General features: G+C 38.7%; 1 protein-coding gene across 5 annotated transcripts in view; it reads right to left on the reverse strand.

Moving 5' to 3' along the window:
• The window catches only part of LOC149020255 (pre-rRNA-processing TSR1-like protein), a 31,400-nt gene extending 9,881 nt beyond the window's left edge, over nt 1-21,519 (reverse strand). For 2 of the 5 annotated variants that reach the window (XR_016172176.1, XM_089148363.1), the window contains exons 1-14: nt 21,169-21,519; nt 17,924-18,166; nt 17,716-17,792; nt 16,919-16,996; nt 15,197-15,328; nt 13,775-13,825; nt 13,529-13,672; nt 13,295-13,417; nt 13,004-13,081; nt 12,368-12,460; nt 12,167-12,289; nt 9,400-9,483; nt 6,269-6,367; nt 5,985-6,185 (exon numbers count right to left, since the gene is read on the reverse strand). Coding sequence is in view for 1 of the 5 variants with exons in the window: in XM_089148363.1 (XP_089004489.1) it covers nt 5,985-6,185; nt 6,269-6,367; nt 9,400-9,483; nt 12,167-12,289; nt 12,368-12,460; nt 13,004-13,081; nt 13,295-13,417; nt 13,529-13,672; nt 13,775-13,825; nt 15,197-15,328; nt 16,919-16,996; nt 17,716-17,792; nt 17,924-18,014 (1,374 nt within the window). In the remaining 4 variants the exon portion in view is untranslated. Of the gene's footprint in view, nt 1-5,984; nt 6,186-6,268; nt 6,368-9,399; nt 9,484-12,166; nt 12,290-12,367; nt 12,461-13,003; nt 13,082-13,294; nt 13,418-13,528; nt 13,673-13,774; nt 13,826-15,196; nt 15,329-16,918; nt 16,997-17,715; nt 17,793-17,923; nt 18,167-21,161 lie in introns of all 5 variants that reach the window. The other 3 variants (XR_016172177.1, XR_016172179.1, XR_016172178.1) reach the window with 3 other exon arrangements.
• Nucleotides 21,520-21,820: the final 301 nt, after the last annotated feature.

Consider the following 21,820-nt stretch of genomic DNA (forward strand, 5'->3'; position numbering starts at 1 on the left):
ATATTTGACCTAAAGTGAAAGAATTCAGTAAAGTTTGTGGGGTCCAAGATCGGATTTACATGAAGATTCTTTTTTGGGGGAGATTAAGAAGCTTAGTCTGGTTTATATTTTATTTAGTCAAGCATGTGGTTGAATTACAAAGCCTTGTAGTTTCTAATTCTAGTTATCTTCAATATTCCACAAGATTCTATTGTCAAAAGTTACTAGGTTAATAGTTTCCATTTATTGTAAGGTTTCAACCCAGCTATACATAGGTCCCTATATTGCAATAGCAAGAAAAGGCTCTTAGAAAAATTGAAATTGCAGGCCATGTAGCCATTGCTTATGGAATAATCCAAGCTCAACAGCTGAGATAGCCATGGGTGAGAAACCCAAGGCTGAGAAAGTCCATCCCCATTTTTCTTCTATCTATCTTCCTTTATCTTTTCCTACCCTACTTGATATTCCTCACTGCTGCTACTATGTGTTTACAGCAATTCACTAAGAACTCAAAATCAATATTCAAATCCATCCTCAATTTCAAAGATGTTAATGTAGCATCAATTGAATGAGGGCCAATTTTTCCAAGATCTTTAAGGAAACCAACACATATGGGGAGGATAGTGCCAGTTTTAGGGGAAAAGGGTTAGGTTAGGCCCTATGGTTAAATGTAATGTGCTCTTAAATGAAACTTAGGATATCAAGGATAGTTCGCCCATCCTATAGGAGACAGAATATAAATTCCTTAAGATAAAAAGCTGAGGTCTGCAACTTGGAGAAAATGTAAGTAAGAAGCGAAATGATCCTCCAAGTTTGCTGGGTTGTGGCATTTTAGGGAGCACAAAAATTCAAGAAAAAAATTTATATATTGAAATTGGATGGTCAGAGTGGGGTCAACTAGGATCTCAGGTCACTAAGGTTGTGGCATTATGGGAATGATGTACCTACAGTGTGGGACAGATCTAACAGCAAGATTGGTATAGATTGACCTTGAATTTGGGTGTCTTAGGAAGTGTGAAAATCCAAGAAAATTAGAAGAAAAAACAAGGTGACATGAAAAAGAGAACGGAGTGTAGGCTGCCAAATACCCAGATGGGGAGCCTTGTTGATGCTTGGATCGAATAGATTGGCTTCTTAAAGGCTACCTATTCAGCCACAGCAAGGATTTGGGCTTTGATTTGACCAAGAACCTTAACAGAATACTCAACTCTTGGACCTTCTCTGACCAAAGCTATAGCAACAATATAGAAATAAAAACATCAAGCTTAAAGGCTAATCAACTGTAATTTATTTTAATCAATAGGGGCTATTATAGCCCCAAATAATAAGTTCTATTAAAATTAGTACTTCAAAAATTACTTAAACTACGAAAACAGAAACTGATTGACTTGGACTTTTCATACTGGAAAAAAGACAAGTAAAAAGACAATGATGCCCTTTATAACTTAAGTTGGGCATAAGTTCCATAATATGAACCATTCAAACTACTTAATGATGTAACCCAATTTTAGGGTTAGGGTTTCTTGAGAGATATCTCTAAAATTTAGGATTAGCCAGAATCTTCCAGCAAATAATCAACAAAATTTTATGGATTGATCTAAAGGTAACAAGGAGTACTTATGGAAAGGTAAATGAGTTGCTAGGGAAAAGTTTAGATTTTACTAAATTCCCATGGGATGATCTTGAAAGACAAAAGATACCATAGGATTGCCATATGATGAATGGGTCAATTTGGATTCATTTGGTAAGATTTAGGGAAGATGGAGGGGATAAGTCTCCCGCCATATCCATGCGAACCCAAACTGTATCCTTTGCTAGACCGGTACTGAGAACATTGAGCATTTATTTTTCTCCTGCCCCTTCTCCAGTTCTCTCAAGAGAAAAGCCCTTGCTTTCATTTGGCCCCGCTCCCGCCGCTCATTTGGGTTTGATCATGATTGGTTTTGGATTTTGAGTAACTTCACAGGCTCCTCAATTTGCAACTGGGTATGTAAGCTTGTCTATGGTGCTATGATCCATCATCTCTGGTGGGAGCAAAATCTAAGGCGTTGGACTTCTAAATCATGCTTTCTCGATTCGATTTGGAAAGCGATTTATTTTGATGTATTAGCTAGACTCATTAGCATTCCTCATCCCCCGGTTGTTGATTCCCCAAGGAATAGGCTCATTGTTGTCTCCTGGGGCCTCAACTCCCAAATCATCCCTTCTCCCTGATCCTTCCCGCTTGGATCGTCCTTGTATTTCGTTGTTTGTTTAATATCATTATTTATTCAACCCCCCCCCCCAAAAAAAAAGTCTTGGATGAAACAATTGATAATGAGTTTTAGGGTTTTGGGGAATGGATCTTGGGTAGGGTTTGAAGATCTTGGGCAATTATTTCTTTTCTTCTTCTCTTTCTTTCTTTCTTCTCTTTTTCTTTCTTTTTTTCCTTTTCGCTTTCTGTTGTCTGGTTGCTGCAAGACGGGAGAGAGGGAGAGAGAGAGAGAGAAACCGAGGGGGATGCCACAAGGTTATAGGGAGGTGGAGGAGTGGTCTAGAGGGATCGTAGGGGTGGGAGCGGGCTTAGGAAGGATTGTAGGGGATAGGGGAGGGATTTGAGGGGCTGCGATGGTGACGGATGGGATTTCCTATGCTAAGCAAGAAAGTTAAGGCAAGAGGAAAGGCTGCAATGGGTGTGGGGTGAAGAGGAAGGGGTGTTGGACTTACGTGGAGGAGCTGTTGTTGACAGAACGTGACTGCTGGCTCTTAAAGATGAATGCTGCAATAGAAGGCAAGAAGCTTAAGAATCTGCCATGGTTCTCTTGTCCATGGCCCTCCCAAGAGAACCACAACTTGTTTCCAACAAGAATTCTTCAATCTTTATTCAACGCAGACTGCTTTTATAATGAAGAGAATGGCTTATTAATAACCTTACATCAAGAAGAAAAAAAAAGAATCTAACTCTAACTAGGAAATTGACTTAGACTCAACTAGGAATTAGAAACCAACTCTACTTGGCTTTCCTTCATAAGTTAGGAATACCCCTCACAATTAAGCAACAACCACATAATTAAAAGAACTCAACTAGGTATAAAAGACCTAATTGTCCACAGAGTCCTACTTAAAAGACAGTCTCCCTATCACACTAGAACTCACATTTAACTCAAATTAAGACTTCAAGATAGAATTGGACTCAAAAAGTAAACCAAAACTTATGAAAATAAAATCAGCAACTAATTAGGGCTGGAAAATGACCAAATAGCCCCTGAAGGGGTTCAGCCAGCCCTAGTGCGCCATCTTCTTTGGCCTCTGCCAACCCAGGGTTTCGGCCTGGGGGAGGGCTTTGTTGACAACACTAACTAACTCATCTCGCACTAGCCTCAGCCACAAAACTTTTAGACTCACAGAACAGGCCCATGACCAAACTGACACACCTATCAAACAAAGGCCCAACACCCATATCTTTCAACCCTAGGTAAATTTCAAAGGAGTATAGGCAAATTCGGTGCTGGATCTGCATCTGTTACTGCTGTTATCCATTATTGAGGGTTGTTGCAGCTACTGCAATTCAGTCTTGCTACCTTAACTTGTGAAGATCATAACTCAGCGATCGTTGGTCAGAATTGATTTAGAATAGAAAGGTTTTCTACCGCTATTTGCACCTTCATCTGATCCCAGATTTAGCCCTTGCTACTGGCTGCACTGCTCTACAATACTAATTCCTAACTTGAGTCGTATTTTCTATTCTCAAAAGTTGGCTTAGACTAGAACCTGGTTTTTCGTACTAGAGTCGTATGGAGCTTGACATCATACTTGGGACTGTGACTCTTGGGTTTACAGTCTGCATTACAACTCAAGGACCAGACTGAACCAATTATATTCAGATTTGATTTGGATCTAACAAAATCTACTTTAAATTTGGCTTGGTTTCAACTGCGTTCGAGGTTAGAACAGTCAGTTCTGACAGGAACCAAACTGAATAACTGAATATAAGCAAAGTATTCAAATTTTTATTTTTCCAGTATGGGAAACCCTTAACTTTAGTCTTCAGCCTTCTCTTTGTCTTTTGGTGATCTTTAACAATTTTCCTTCACTGCCTCTTTATTTTCCACGTTTAAATAATTTTATTACCAAAAGAATCTTTTAAAAATTTTATAGACTAAGCTGTATAGAAAAATGAATATCTAATTTGGAACCAAAATGAAACTAAAACCAAGCAGGTTTGTTCCCAGTATCATAACTGGGTCTTCCCCTTATCCCAAGTAGACTCACTTGTCACCATTGTTCTCCCATGCTTGACCACATTCGAAAGAAGCTTCAACTTTGAAAAGGCAAGCTTCTCTCCTTTGCTGGTCGAGTTGTGCTTATCAAGTTTGTTCTCCATTCGTCATATCTTTGCTGGTGTGGTATCTTCTCCCTTCCCAAATCGACCATTAATGCTATAGAATCTCTTTTCTGTGCTTTCTTGTGGAAGGGTCAAGAAGCCTCCCGCTTCCACCACCCCAGATGCCGCCCAAAATCCTAAGGAGGCCTGGGAATTCGCCGCATCTTGGATGTCAATCTGGCTTGTCTGCTCAAACTCATCTAGAAAATTGCTTCCAAACATGATTCCATCTGGGTCAAGTGGGTTCACTCTTACCTCCTCCATTCCGCCTCTTTCTAGACCATCCCCATTCCCCCCAACCCTTCTTGGGTTTGGAGAAAGCTTCTCCTCCTTAGGCCGTGTGCGCTCATGGCAATCTCTTCTCGCATTTCCACTGGCACCACCACATCCTTTTGGCTTGACCCATGGCATCCGATGTGCATTTTGTTTACTCTCCTCGGCCCTCGCACTGTCTATAGCTCCCGCATCCCCAAATCCACCCCCCCTTTCCCACTTCATTTCCAATGGCTCTTGGACCCCTCTACCCAATCGCACGCAAGTATGGAATTCTCTCCCTTCTCTTTCAAACTCACCTTAGGATATCACAGTTTGGCTCCCCTCCCCTTCAAAAGAATTCACCACCTCCTTAGCCTCGGAACTCCTCCGCACCCCTTCCCCTTCCCCCCCTGGGCCCCCATTGGTCTGGTTCAAAGGTCATATTCTCCGCCATTCACTTACCCTTTGGAGAGCCCTCATGCTTGCTCTCCCCACCCAAGCCTTTCTCATTAGCCGTCACATCCCCACTAACCCAAATTGTACCCTTAGTTGGTGTGACCACGAAGACATTGACCACCTCTTTTTCCTTTCCCCTTTCTCTAATTCCCTTTGGAGAAAAGCCCTTGCCTCAATTTGGTCCCGTTCGCAACGCTCCTTCGGATTGGTCTTGGATTTTTGAGGAGTTTCTCAGGTTCTTCCATTTGTGACCGGATCGGTATGCTAGTTTTCAATGCTTCTATTCATCACCTTTGGTGGGAGCACAACCTTAGAAGATGGACTTCCAAATCCCGTTCCATTGACATGATTTGGAAAGCCATCTATTTTGATGTTTCTGCTAGAGTTTCTTCTATCCCCCATCCCCCGGTGGATGACACCCCAAGGAACAGGCTCATTGTTGTATCCTGGGGTCTCAATTCCTCTTTCTAGTCTCCCCTTTCAAGGCTATTTGTATTTTCTTCCTTAGTTAATTTATTATTTGTTCATCCAAAAGAAAAAACCAAGCGGGTTGGATTTGGTTTCAACTCTAGAACTGACTCGGTTCTCAAACCGGATTTGGATTACACAGTTACCGCCTAGGACTCAACCAAAGGTCCAAAACCCTTACTGTGAACTCACCCAAATCTGAGTTCCAAATGAAAGGATTCTGCAAAGACATCTATCACAGATGACCTGTGCAGACTTAAGACTTGCAAAACAGCCCAAACAGTTAAGTTTGGAACTATAAAATTTTAGTTAGTTGAATAGATGAAAACATTACACCCACCCCGAGACAGAGCATGTATACACAACTATACAATACTCACTCTTGACAGTCAGAGATAATGTGAAGAAAACAGTAGTAAATAAAAACACACTGAAGAAAGCAAGTGTATATGTCAAAACTCACATTAATCACTGAATCAACTTCCGTTTCATCATCGGAATACATCATGTTCAGTGAAACAGCATGATCCTCATCAAGATCTGAATAATTGCTCCCTTCGGGACCTGAAGAATAATTTTCTTCATTATCTAGTGCCATATTCTCATCCTCATCATCCTCATTCCCTGAAACCTCCTCATCTGTAGCATCCAAAATCCAGGCAGCCTGAAATATTTTAAAGTGAGGAAACGCTTGTTACCATCCTGAAAGCAACAATTTCAGGTTTTACCAAAAAATGTAAAATAAACCTGATAGTCTGAAGTGCCTCGAGGGAGAATCTTCTTCTTTTGTTCTTTCCGTTTATGAATCTTATCAGCCTCACCCATTTCTGCTTCTGTTGGCCATGTCTGAATAAAGAAAACACAAGCAACAACTACCATCATTGAGAGCCCACAAATTTAACATATAGACATAATCAAATAGGAAACAGGATGCAAATATGTGGGGAAAAAAAGAAATAACAAAGAAAATTCAGACGACAATTTAGGAGGATGCAGTTCCACCTCTCAATTGGCAGATCTCTTCCTATCTTCTTCATAACTATAACTAAATATGGTATGAAATCTTGGTGAAATTTCACCAAAATCTGGAATTATTTCAACCCATACAAAATGAAATAGCTGTTCGAAATGAAAATGAACAAAAAGTTGACCAAAATTCTGCAAAATTTAAATATTTCACTCTGAAATCTTGAAAACAAAATTCAACTATTTAGGTTGAAACTTTAAAATGAATGCAACTACTACATAATGGATGTACTGATACGTTAAATCAATTTTTACAGACAAAATCTTCTCCTACTCAACCACCAAGTGTACATGCTACCAGTGGCCACATATGACTTTATCACAATGGATAAAGGGGCTTCTTCACAATTTGGGGACCCTACCCCATGACAGGTACTGAACGAAAAATGTACGTTAGTTCCATCAAAATTTTCACAAAGTACTAAGCATTTGTATTAAGACTTCAGGAGAGTATGATGTGCTGATGTCCTTGAAAACCATGTACTTAATAATTATGAATCTCTGGCAATATGTATTAATGATTCACTTCCTTACTCGTTTAAAACTTTAAATTCATTATTGTTTATGCTATTGAACACTTAAACACTGTATAAGTGTGCAATTATACATGAGGATTCAATAGGATACTATCAGTGAAGGATAAAAATAACAAAAACACCAATTTAGGTAACCATTTCTGCAACATGACTTTATATTTGCTTATATAACCTAAAATAGGGTTCCATGAATGTGAATTTATACTACCAAAATTTACAGATGCATGAAAAGACATTCAAATTCGACTACATACAAGCAAGCAAGAGTGTGAATCTAAAAGACCATTGTGGATTATTTTTTAACCAAACTAACCACAGACATGTGTTTACAGGCACTAAAAGGCTAAAACAGGTTGCACAAGAAGAATCAATCTCAAAAAATGGCTAACCCGTTTGGATCGTTATTTGTTAAGTGATTGAAGAGTCCTTGTTAGGTTAGGATTCCCAAGTTGTAAGGAAGTCCCCTAATTGTAATCTACTTCTTGGAAGGATCCCATATCTACTCTTAGTTTTCAAATTGGATCAAAGGGTCCTTGTACAAGTAAAAGTCCCTTGGTTTGATTTGAGTTCTAAAGTTGAATCCTAGTGTGAGTTCCTTCTAAAGGAAATAGATAAGCCTCTATAACATAATATTCAGTATTCAGTTTATGACTACAGAAATAAAGCTGAGATTGAAGGAGCAAGAATTAGAGGTCATGGGTCCCCATGGAGGGGACTTGAGGCCGCCTTTGAATGAAGAATTTCTGCAGATTTTGGACTTCCAGCTTCCTTATTCTTTTCCAAGTAAAAGACACCCACCCCTAACCTACCCTCCCCTTTCTATTTCTCCCATTAGCAGGCCCTACCCCATCCCCCTACCCCTAATTCTGCTGTCACAGTCCCCTCCCCCATCGCAAGCTCAACAATTCCATTCCCCAACACTGGCAGCCCTTAACCCCATCCCCAGCCTTACATCTCTCACCCCCTCCCTTCCCAGACCCTAGGTTATTAATTGCAGCTCCTCTCTTCTTGCTTTTCTTCTTCTTCTTCTTCTTCTTCTTCTTTTTCCTCCTCCTCCTCCACCCTTGTGGAAACTTCAGGAATTTCCAGAATTCCAAAAACTAGAATTGCAGCCCCAGTCTAAACCTCAGGTTTCCCTAATCCTTAGGCCAATACCTAACCCTTTTAGGATTTAGACACCCCTCCCTATCCACTACCTTTGACCCTAGGCTTCAGCCCTTTCCTTCCCCTTTAAACCCTAGAAAATTCGACAATTGAAACCATCTCCTTAACTCCTCATCCAAACCTTAGGTCCTTAAGTCCTTTTAGGATTAGCATCCCTATCACCAAGAACACTCGACCCTAGCCCTAGCCCTTATCCAAACTCTAGAAACCCTAGAATCTTAAGAAACCCTAATTTTCCAAAACCCTAGACTAGAATTCAATTCTGAAACTAAGATTACACCGAGGTTTCAGACTTGATTCTCTAAACCCCTGCTGAACCCAACCCTACCCATTTCCCAACCCTTTAACCAGCCAAATTCCTTCAACCATAGGGCATTCTAACCCCTAATTGATCCTGTGGGTGGACTTAGACCTAGATTTTTTATCAATTTATTGAACCCTAGACCCCGGTTCACATTACCCCTTCTTGCAACTCGGTTAAGATTGTATTCTCAAGATCCTTGAGCACAATTTCTGGTACACCAACAAAGACATTTATGACTAGTTGATGGCTATCAATATGATGGGAATGCTGAGGCAAACGATTTTATTATTTTTTTTAAATCACCTTTCACATTGCTATTCTGGGTGCACCAACAGAGACATTTACAACTAGTTGGTACTTACATGTTACACCCAGTAAGTCAACATGACAAGGATGTTCTAACCCCCCCCCCCAAAAAAAAATTTGATGGGGATGTTGATGCAAATGATTTAATTATTATCATCATTATTTTTTCTTTTAAGATCCCCTACCACTTCCATACCCAACTTCAATTTCCTGATCGACTCTGCTTCTTCCCCTAATTCCTATCAATGCCTTCATCTACCCATATCGATACTCCCCCCAGGCACCAGAAGTGTAGGTTGATGCTACATTCCATTCAACTAATCCTACTTCCAATAAAACCTTGTTCTTACTTTTGGAATGAGTGTATACAACCTATGAGGCCTTCTAAAGACAAAAAAACATGGATAACCATCACTATCATGATAAATTACTGAGGACATTTGAGGTGAAGTGTTTTCATAACAGAAGTAAATTTTACAGTAATATGAAGGTCAATAGAAACAATTATAAATCACAAGGTCTTCAAAGCCCATTAAGCTTACTTGTTCTCCAGCAAGAGGGTCAGGAATGTTTTCAACAAGTAAAGGCTCTTGCTTCAGTGGATCTGGAACTAAAGAGCAGACAGCCTGCAATGGTTTAACAAGAAACATTACAAATATGGATGTGTCATAACTAATCTATAAGAAACGCCTGGAAATAACCAGCAAAGGAAATGAAAAATACAATTATCAAACCAATAGCAGAGGAACACTGCATGCAAAGACAAACAGAGTGCACCAAGAAAGTCATAGAGAGCGTAATTGTGACATATGACATCATTATAACAGTGAAAATAGAAGAGAAACAAAAAAACAAAAAAGGAAGTATCGCAAAAATCAATCCATACAACTAGAGAAATCATCCGTGAAAGCCTTGAGGGACCTAGGAGTGAAACAAATCACAGACAAAAGGAACAGTATTTGATACAGATAGAAAGTCCCTAATGACAACCTCTGAGAGAATTATAAGAGATGAGGCAAGAAACTGCTGCCTGCTCACTCACTGCCCTGCGCCAGCACTGGGGATCTGCACGAATAGGGGTTCTTTTTTTCTTCTTCCTTTTTTTTTTTCAAAAGGGGCTGATTGGTATTAGACAATGTTCTTTTCCATGTTAGACCAATCCAAAACCATAAGTGTCCTTGTGCCGGCACCTTAATACAAAGAAAAACTTCAAAAAACAGCGTACAGTCACATAGTCAAACAATGAAAAGATTCTGCAACTCCCCAATAACTTGTTACCCTATCTGAAGCCCTACTTAAAAAGATGCACCAGATCTTTCTCGAACAACTTAGCAAGATCCCTGCTGTAACAGATGAAAGCTCATACTGGTCAACATCAGAAATTACCTTAAACCAGGAATGCCCCAAGAAGATCAAATAACAACACAATTTCACCCCAATATGTCAGAGCCAGTGGTGTGGGATCCTCTTATTCTGTACCAACAATTTTAGGCCTCTCTTTCACACAAATTATTTCTTTTTTTTTTTTTGGTATGGCACAAATTATTTCTTCACTCCCATAAAAATTCCTACACTAGAAAGCAAAATTATTTAAAGGCAAAGCAATCTTCAGAGACAGAAGTCTACATACTAGGAGGCAGGAGACACCACAATTCTATCGCAGAGGTCATGCAGTAAAGATTTTCAAACTGGTCTCAGAAGACTTTATTTTCACCCGTGGTATAAACCTTAGCTTCTAATTTAAAAGTTTCTTGAGGTAATGGGACCAATTTATAAACCTAAGAAGTGGGGATAGTGTTAATACAGGGAAATGGTAGTTAAATTGACTGATAGAATTAGATCAGGATACTTGATAACTAAATAAAATCTCCTTTGAGTTTATTTATTTATTGAGTCTTTCAAAGTGATTAGGAATCCTCCTATGAGTCAAATTAGGAATTTCTAACGGTTCGAAAATATGTAATAAATCCCCCCATCAACTAGAGTAAAATTAGGAATTTCTCCATCCTAAAAGTTATGGTGCTCTGAAAAATGCATACAGGATTGATATCCCAAACCTGATTCTTCTTTTTCCTCCTCTTCCTTTCAAGATCATCGATTTAATTCCCTTACCCATCCGCTTCCATCGGTTCTTGACTCGAAACCCAAGTTCCAGAAAAATCAAGTTCAATGTCATCATCACATCAGGGGTCAAATCTAGGGACTTCTAAAAATTAAAGTGCAGCTAAATCACACGTTCTCTTGTTCTGATAGGTTTCTTCTATTTAGGGAGTTAAACTTGATTCTTCAAGAACTCAAACAATTCCATTACAGCTTCAAAACATTCCTAATTTTGTGGGATTATTCATCTGGATTTATTTAAGAACTCGTCATTCTTCACCAACCCATTTTGAAATCCCATTGTTCTCGTCGGTTATCTTTTTTGGTTTTCTAATTGATCCTGCATAAGATTAGCATATTTTGGTCTAATCTTACCAAGGAGATGGTGGAGGTAGAGGGCTTACAGAATGAGGACTTCATTAGTTGGATGAAAAGCGAGATAAGGGTCGTCTGTCATTCCTATGAAAACAAAAGTAGTACAGAGCTTTGAGAAACCATTCATATGGATTGCAGAGATTCTATTATAAAGCTTAGGTATGGACCTGTGAAACACATCTGAATGTGGATACTCACATTGTGGATATGCCAATCCAGCCATGATATTGCTACTGCATTGGAAAATATGTAAAAAGGAAGCCCAGATGTGGGTAAAAAAACATGTGGCAAGGACTCGTTAATTGCAATTGTAACCCAAAGGTGGCTTCAAAAAGAGTTGAACGATAAAATGGGATCCATATAACTGAACCCAGGTAGTTGGAGACAGTTAGTTGAGTAGTTGATTAACTGGCACCAAGAAGTCACTGCAGAATCGACACCTCCACAGCCAATTAGTCAGTGCTTGCTCTCCGGATTCCCAGCATGGACCACCCAACTCAGCGAGTGAAACCCAAGCATTGCCACTAGATTGGCCAATCCACTACAAACAAAAGGTCAACTTGTTGGCTTTGGTCCCATAACAGATCAAAATTATCCGACTGATTGCATCAATAACACAGCACAAAAGACAAAGAACGTTAATTCAAGAACCATCACCAGCTCAAAGGCACCAACTAAAAAAGCAACAAAGTAGAACAACAGCTCAACTTCAACAGACTAACAACTCAAGTTCCTGCTTAAGGCAGCCCGAATGCTTAAGCTGCGCTTTAAACTCATCTACAATTCACATCTGTTTTGCAACAAATAAATGCACCAAAAGGAACTGAGCAATACCTGCATATCATGTAATTCATCAGAATCCATTAGTTCTGGCCTTTTTTTGGCATTCAAGGGGGAAGGATCCTTGAGAAGATCTATTTTGCAAAGTTGAAAATCGCCTACTCCTGACAGGTGAACCTAATTAAAAGAAACGAGTAAGTAGATAAAAGCACCACTACAATTACAAAGATCCCTGCCAAGAGCTAAGCAAGTTACCAGCTGATTTACTGAAAGACAGCGAGCACGAACGTAACCAGACAGTACAAGGCTACACATTCCTGGATTGCAATCATCATTTACCAAGCCAACCTGCATGACGTAAATAACATCATGAGAGAAACGAAAGGGCAGAAGAAAAAAATACCATACATTGGATTAAGGGAAACCAAAAAGATAATGAAATGTATCCCAGTCCCCCATCCCATTTAAAACAAGCTGATTAACATTTATAATACTTAGTTGTTAGATTCCGAAGAAAACATCTTGATTACATGAAATAGATGTACTATTTTTATTGTGTGAAGGATGAATGAATGAAAGAGGATCAAAATGCTCTGTATGGACTCAGGATCTTAGGAACTGTAATGTAGTTCCAGTGTTCCAGATTGAAGGTAATTAAACTAGAAAACAAAGCAGAATACGACCCAAAGGATGACTCACTCAATTAGACTCAGACTAAGGGCTGTTTTGGTAAGACAAAGCATGCATAAGAATATCATAGAAACATGAAAAAATATAAAATTCAAGGATGCCTTATCTCCTAAGTGCTTAAGGCAGCCCTCCAACAGCTTGGTCACCTAGGCACCTTGACAACTACACTCACTAAGATCACCATGATTGCATAAAAGATACCTCTTGAGCCATAAGGAATGGTCGTTGGCTTCGCCAGTGAGGAACAATGAGGCGTTGCTCTTTGAAAAGCCATAGAAACTGCAGCAAGGATAGGAAAGAATATCATTTAACCCTGACTAGGATGTACAACATGGAAAATGTAAGACAAGAAAAACACATCAAATAAGAATATCAGACATCTCTCAATAAAGAGAAATTAATAATAAAAGAGCCAAAATAGAGTTTCCATCCACAGCAATAATAAACAACCAAGTCGTTGACATGCTATATGTCTCTATAGTATCACATTACCTTCTGCAGCTCATCTTTTGTATCTGCAGGGTAAAACTTACAATCCTCTGGAAATTCAGATGCAAGGCTAGATAAGCACATCTTCTTCAACTCTTGTTTTCTCTTAGGCTCCAGAGGCAGATCCTGGATGCATAACAGAAAGCCTTTAACCTTCACTTATTATGAAATTCTCAGAAGGCAGAATCAAATGGAACTGCCCTAAATATGCAAAACAACAGCCAATTGCACACTCACCCGGATCAACACAGCTGTACTTGGTAAACCAATGGCTTTAAAGACAGAAAGGCATTGACTTCCAAAAGAATCCAGATGAAAAACTGACATGTCTTCTTCACATAAAGAGCTGGCTGATGTTACAAAGGCAATTAGGTCTGCAACCTACAATTTTGAAACCACAATTTATGAACCAAGACCACCATGGACCAACCATTAGAGCAGGAAGAGAAAATAAATGTGCCTGTTCGCTGAATAAACAAGTACCTTAGCCATTTCCATACATGTTATCAAGTCTCCATGAGGTGCCTTCAGGACCTTGTAAAATAAAATTTACAAAAATAAGTGGGATTAAAAGTAACTACAGATTCTCCATAAAACTTATATGATGTGCTATATCACTCTGTATAATATGACACTAACCAATTGCATGAAACAAGTTTCAATCATTAAAACAGTTGAATAAAATCCAAAATAAGTCCCAACAGGAAATCCTGCTAACTTTACGTGTTTTAACGAAGAAAAAAATTAAATGCAATGTAAATACAATATTTTAATGTTTCAACACAAACCCTAGGCATGCCAATCAAGCAAACATCTTTGGGTTCCATTTGATATCATCCATAGGCATCTCATATACCATAACAGAATTTTCACGACACCCATTCACGTACCCATTTGAGTTGATTCTGATTTTAAAGATCTCAGTCAATTGACCCTTATTCAATTAAGGCTACATTATACCATGGGAAGCCAACCATAAAATAAGACTATTTTGACAGTGAATCTGCATCAACAAATCCCGTCCCGCCCAAAAATGCAAAGAAAAATTAAAAAAGCAAGCTACAGAAGGTTCTTTTCAATTAGATGTTCCCCCTTCTGATTTTAAAGATCTCAGTTAATTGACCCTTATTCAATTAAGGCTACATAATACCACAGGAAGCCAACCATAAAATAAGGCTATTTTGACAGTGAATCTGCATCAACAAATCCCGTCCTGCCCAAAAATACAAAGAAAATTTAAAAAAGCAAGCTACAGAAGGTTCTTTTCTATTCCCCCTACCTACTCTCCCTTCAGTCCCCCACAAACTTCAGAAGAACAAAGCATGCAGCTACAGGAGGTTGTCTTCTATTAGATGGTCCACTGTAGGATCATCATACATTAACCAGAAAAGGACACGCAGCAGCTCTATGAAATCAAAGCAATAACCTGACTTTGGGCTTAAAAATTCTCTATTGTTCTGCTTTGATGGTGATGTTGTCAAAAGCAAACAAAACAATGCAACCAGTTGAGCCCATCAAATTTTTTGGGTGACAGTTAGTTAATGTGCTAGGAGAAACTAAAGTTTTGAGTGCTAAACTCAGAAATTGCTTAAATTCAATCCCTACAGAAGCCAACTAATTAACAGGAGAGTTTTATCCCCCCCCCCCAAAACCAAACCTTTTAGAGAAGTTTACAGCATAACAAGCCTCAGTTTCCAGTCTACCATATGGCACTCATATTATTTTGATGAGTTTGTTCAAGGAGTATTTCCTCTTCCTGCTTCTTTGCAACAAATTTATGATTACTATTTTTTTTTTCCGGTTGGGGGGGGGGGGGGAGAGAAAGTAGCAGAAGATAATTACAAACAAATCAAGAATGCAAATAAACCAGTAGGAAGCAGAATAAATTCACATAAAATAACCTACCGTTGCTCTAAGTTTGTAATCAGGAGAAGCAACTGTGGCAGATGTGACATGTGTACCCTCTGGAGATAACAATGCCAAAAGATCTTGTGCAATTGCATCTAAGTTTACAGAAGCAGAAAGGCCAAATAGAACCTGTTGAAAACCAAGACTTTATTATGAAATCTCCAGTATTTAATAAATATATACAAATACAATTAACTAGGTCAACCACATAACATGTTAACACAGGGAAGCCTTCTGGAAGTGCTATTACACAATAGTACAGCAAGTCCATTAAGAGGATAACAAGATAAAAGAGACAATGATTAACATGGGGCATTCAACACGTACAGAGAGATCCTCTATAAGACCCCTCCTTGCCTGAAAGCTTGTTAACTCGATATCACCTTGAATAGCATGTTTAGAATCTAGACCAGGAACAGTAGACATCCTTATTTCTTTCCACATATAGAAGAATATTTGGTCTTTCTGTGTTCTGTTTCTTGATAAAATTTGCTGTTAACAACGTCAAATACAATTTATGCATGACTTAGTGACATCTTCTAAATCCTAATATCCTATAACATATGCAGGTGTAGGCTTCAGCATACATCAAGGACACAGGGCGAATAACTGAGCAAAGTCCCCCAAAAGAAATTTCAGAATTTACAGGCAAAAGGCATTTCTTAATTGTAAAATCGATCTGATATCTTACATTGAAGCAAAAATTTCAGTGACCTTTGTGGTAAGGATGAAATTATTTGCATATATAAGTGTATCTATGTTCTATCAAGTGCCTATAGATATTTCATTTAGTTTTTGGGAGCTCTAAAATTATCTTTACTTCATACAAGAGAATTCTATAAACATTAGGGAAGGAATCAATTTGTTGGGTACCTGTAACACAGTTATTCATGTAGGCTTTACATATTGCATGTTTGGTAAGGGATAAGTTAAAATTAATAATTATATACTATAGACAGAGACTTGCATAACTAGGATGGATAAGATAAGAAATGATCATATTAGAGTTGGTCTGGGAGTTGCTCCCATAAGTGATAAGCTTCAAGAAAGTCATTTGAGGTGGCACGGCCATGTTCAACGGAGACCTATAAATGCCCCTGTACGGAGAAGTGATATAATCCATATTGAAGGAACTAGAAGAGCTAGGGTAGACCTAAGATAACCTTAGAAGAAGTGGTGAGAAAGGATATGTATAGTTTAGGCCTTGTATCTAGCATGGCCTCAAACAGAGCTGATTGGAGGGCAAGAATCCATGTAGCCGACCCCATTTAGTTGGGACAAGGCTTGTTGTTGTTGTTGTTGTTGTTGTTGTATAGACAAAGACTTGCATGTGCAGAACAACAGCAGCAGAAATAGTAATGGTATGCACAATGCTCTGCTGGTGTTAGAATATATATCCTCAAGTAAACCTAAGATTAAGAATAACTGCCAAGTAACCCTATTTTCTAACGCCATCCAAGTTATTTCTCACATTAAGATATTCAATACTTAAAAGCAAGTAAATTGTCTGATTTTAGAACACGAGGAAGGAAAGAAGAGAACGCATGCATGTGAGAGCTATGGAGGAGAGATAAAGTGACAAACATTAGTCACCACTCAAGGTCAATTATGAGCTCAAAGCCAAATAACTGACTTTTTGACAATGAGGTCAAGCATTCAACCAAGTCTACATACACAAATCAGATAAAATAATGTACTCAAAATGCACTGAACACTCACAATAACACGAGGAGGGCTTGTGGAAGCACTAGAAGTCCTTTTCTCTTTCAAAAGGGCAGCGCGTTTCTGGTCGCGTACCTACAAACAAGTAGGAATGGTTATAAGGCAAGACTAAAAGCCAATTTAATAACATCTCAGATCCAACCCCCCTTATTTTTCCCATATGTAGAAAAGCAGCAAGCATTTTTGTCAAGGAACTAGAAAAATAACAACCGAAGAAAAAAAAAGCAACAGATTTGGTCGCATGGTGTCTGCACCAGCTTTGGGGGGGGGCAATAACTCAAAGCAAAAGCATTTGACGAACAAACTTTTTAATTTACTCGGGGCTGAGAGGCAACTCCGCAAGTCCTATGTCCCAGTGCAGGAACCACTTCCTGTGACCCACATTCTTTTTCAAAATATATATGTGATAAGCTAACAGGACATAAAAGAAGTCTTGCTTCTAAAACTTTTTTTATATAAAAGGTGCAAATTCCAAATAATCATGAAACAATATGAAAATGGAAGCTCACTGGTGTTTTCAAATGCAGAATACGTAATTCCGCAAAATCGGCCAAAATATATTACTGAGATAGATCTAAAGCCAACCATGGAAATATCCGTTACAGTTCCGGCCTTGTATTACTATTTTTCACAGTAAGAGAAGACCATCTCCAGGTAAAAGCAAGGCAACTATCATGGATTTTCACTTTTAAAGAGGGACGGAAAGAGAGACAGATGGACACATAGATGGAAGGAAGAAACAGATCTGGCAATATTATCAAAAGGGGAGAGAGCTATCACTAAGTCATTCACACCATTTTGTTGCGCTGAATCCGGGCAGCACGAGCTCCCTTTATAGCACTGCATTCTGATTTTGAAATCCTGCTCTTATCTAAATCATCACAACAAAAAAGACAAAATATATTAACATAGCACATGTAAGAGAGAAGGAAAAAGAACAAGTCCTCTATCGACCAATCCATTATAGAAAGAAGTTCAATTAAAAAGTACTAAGAGAATCACCCGTGCGAGAAGTTTTGTGAATTTGGCGAGACGCTTTTGAAGAGAAGCGGGTCTTGTGAGGCTTATTTATCTGAGGGCGGGAGCCCGCCATGATAACTGAGACAAGCAAGCAAGTGAAATCGAAGAGAGAACCTATCTGCACCAGGTGAAGCAATACCCTGGAATGCTATGAATTAGGAGACCCTAACTCATCAAACCGAAAGAAACACTTAATGGGTCCAAGACGCTGCATGTACCTGTGGCCTGAGTTGGTAAGTTCAAAAATTGAATCAAGCAGGTACAGATACATATGGAAATTAAATAGATTAGACAGCAATAATAATTTTTAGATACCTGGGACAATAAAATGCATGAGGCGATAACAGATACATGTTTAATATGGATTCTTTACAAGCAAAAGACAGGCATATATTCACTACATAAAAGATATTCACCACCTAATACGAAAAATAATAGCGTATAGCCAATGATTTTATCCAAAAAAAAAAAACCACAGACAAAGAACGTTCATAACATTTAAAATAAATAAATAAAAAGAGGAATCTAATCCATCATATTTTAATATTTTGATCAAGAAAAAATAAAAAAGTAGTCCTATCCATCTACGAAATTTTAAAAAAAAACACACACACACACAATAATAAAACGTAGAACACAATTCATCATTCCCCAATACAGATAGACAAAATGATATTACAGCGCTCATATAATATAATAGAAAAAGTATGAATACTTTTCAAACAAATACACGATAGAAAGAGGTCTTATCGGTTGTGGGGCAGGTAGCAAGAATATGACAATTTGTAGGCAAGAGGAGGGGATGGCGAAGAAGAAATATTGAATGTATGACTTAGGGGACAAAGAAGGAGATTCTTGTTTCCTGTAGGATGCCCATTACCACCCCTGAAGGAAAATCCAAGTTCCTCTGAGTTTCTTCAACTTTTAGGGAGGAATCAGTCACCTTAGCATAAGTAGTAGAGACAGAAGAAGATGAGCCACCGAGTTTCAGAGAATAGGACACATAAGTCCATCATGAAATCAACCATCTCAGTTCCACCAAAATGCTATACACGTAGCAAACAACTACCGCTGTATATAGATGGTTTTGGCAAAAGTGAAGTTCTAATCACTCTTACCCACTCTCAAGTGAGTTGCAATTGTAAGTCTAGGTGAGGTCCGCTTTGGTAAGGTGGAGTCTAATTTGTTATGGAACCACAAGTTATAGATGAATATCGAGAAGAAAGCCTCCGTTTTAGAGAGACAATGTGGGGAACTGGGAACAACACCAACGAATACTAAACGTTTCTCGTACTTCTGCCTTAGTCAGGCAGCTGGTTTACTACAATAGAATATGAACCTTCTCATAATGCTACCTTAGCGATTTGCTACAATAGAATGATTGGGGGAAAAAATACTTACAGGTTGATAAGAAGAATAGATTAAAATACTTCTCAGCTCTTAGCGCTGCAATCACTTAGAAGAATAAGCAAGAATGGGCTTAATCGCAGCCTCAATCACTCAATCATCGTATCGAACACGAATAAGCACAGAACCTTCTGCTCTGAACTGATACGGAGAAGATTAGAACTCTGCTAGTTTTCCGCCGTCACAGTAAGGAAGGCGGCAAAGCTTATGGAACTCGATAGAGGGTTCACCTCACTAGGGTTATTTTCGGGTATCTAACAATTTAGAGTTGTAAACAGATCGGGTTCCTCTCGGATATACCACGATCCGTATTCGAATTTTTCTGGCAAAGATCCCGTCCAAATCCTACTGAAACTTATGAGAATTCGAAAACTTATTGGATATTCAAAAATTATCGGATAAACAAATCGTCTTTTTGAAAATTTACCAGCTACATGATAGAGAAGATGGAACGAGTTACCGGTTATTATTGTTGGGCTAGGGTTTAGTTTTGTGGGTTTTCGTGAAATCGGGCCCTTTTGTGAATTTAATGTGAACCAAGGATATAAAGGATTTGAGTTTGTTTATGACTTGGGAATTGAATCCTTTCTTTTTCATATCTTTCGAGTTTCGAGTCTGTCTTTATTGTTTTTGGTATATGTCTTCCGAGTCAATCAGTGCCTTGGATTCTTATTTTTACTGGTTAGTTTTCTTGCTACGCTTGTAACATCTTGGTATACTACTGGTTTTGTCCGAATCCGGTTAACCTGAATTTGAGTTAGCTTACCAACCCATGTGGTTCACTTGGTTTTGTTATTTATTCATCACTAACCTACCTATTTGGCTTCTAGGGGTGTTTGTCTATATCCTCAAGAAAATAACAATGGTGTTTGTTTTAGGCTTTTCATCTAACAGTTCCAATTTATTAGGTTTGTTTTGAAAATTTAAAATACTTTATGATTACAATTGCATATCCTTGGTTTACATTAAATTCACAAAAAGGCATGATTTCACGAAAACCCACATAACTACAACAATCACCGGTGACTCGATCCATCTTCTGTCTCTTATAGCTGATAACTTTCCAAAAAGACGATTTGTTTATCCGATAATTTCTGACCGCACCCCTTAAAAATCATACTATCATATAAGGGTGTCAATCTGTGCGGTTTCGGTACGGTACCAACTTTGAATACCGAAAACCAGAACCGTACCGTACCGAATTTAAACAGTAAGGAACGGTTTGGGTATTTGCAAAAATGGTCTGGTACGGTTTCGGTATAAAATCGATAGGAAAAAAAATACGGTTTCTAGTGTGGCCCGGTATGGTTTCGAACAAAATCAGTTTCACGCACCAATCAAAATAACTATTAACAAGTAAATTATTGAGTCACAAGACTAATAGTCTCACGGTTATTGATTTGAATCACTCACCACAGATAACTACATGTCTACATGATCACCACAAACTGAAAACCCTGAAACTAGAAACTACCGGCAAGACAAAGCAAACACAGATTTTTAACACTCACTTAAATTTTAACTATCAGGCATTGCTCGAACTATGAAAGACAAGACAAATACAAAGTAAAGCAAAAAATCCTAGAATCCAAGAACCAAAGTGAAAAATGAATACATAATACATGCTATATAAAAGTGAAGTCGTAACTCGTAACAGTAGCAAAAAAATCCATTGAAGAAGTAATAACCGAGTAAAGTAGCAGAGGAAAGAATCGCAGGTACTGCTCAGTCTACTCGTATGATTCATAAAACAGAGGAAACCAACTCAAATCAGGGTGCTGCTAATAAATTGAGGAAAAAAGAAACCACTTACGGCTTACCCTGTTTGTTAGTCTGTTACCCAGGTGGTCGTCTCGATCTCTCTAGTCTCTGACTCTAATCTCTATTCCTTTAGTCGCCCACTCGGCACTCGCCCTTTGGCTTTGGATTTGGCACTTTGGTACCTCTGCGGCTCTGCAGCTAGCAGCTCTGCTCTATCGTGAGAAGAAGACGATGAGAGATTCACAGATGAGAGATTGAGATGAGAGATTTCTTGCTGGTAGAGATTCTAGAGAATATCAGGGATTCACTGGTACAGGAATCAGGATGAGAGTGAGACGAAGACGATGCTGTCCGCTGTCGAGGTCGAGACTTGAGCGGACTGTGAAATATCAAATAGGGCAAACTGCAAACATGAGCTTTACCCTGAATTACAATTTAACCCTAAATTTCGGTACATACCGCGGTAAAAGCAATTCGGTCGGTTCGGTTCTGTACCGTTGGTATGTACATCTGAAACCGGTACCGGACCGAACATAATTTTCAAATTCGGTTTCGGACCGGATTTTAAACGGTTCGGTTAGCAGCGCTGTCCGGTACGGTTTAACTGTTCCGATCCATAGTTGACACCCTTATACCATACTACTATTATAAAAGGAAAACTTCAAACAAATGTGGTATGTATTTTAGTTGACCAAAATATCCCTCTTGAAC

This window comes from Hakea prostrata, chromosome 3 (assembly GCF_041222555.1).
Source record: "Hakea prostrata isolate BN-2017 chromosome 3, UWA_Hpros_2, whole genome shotgun sequence".
Taxonomy (NCBI): domain Eukaryota; kingdom Viridiplantae; phylum Streptophyta; class Magnoliopsida; order Proteales; family Proteaceae; genus Hakea; species Hakea prostrata.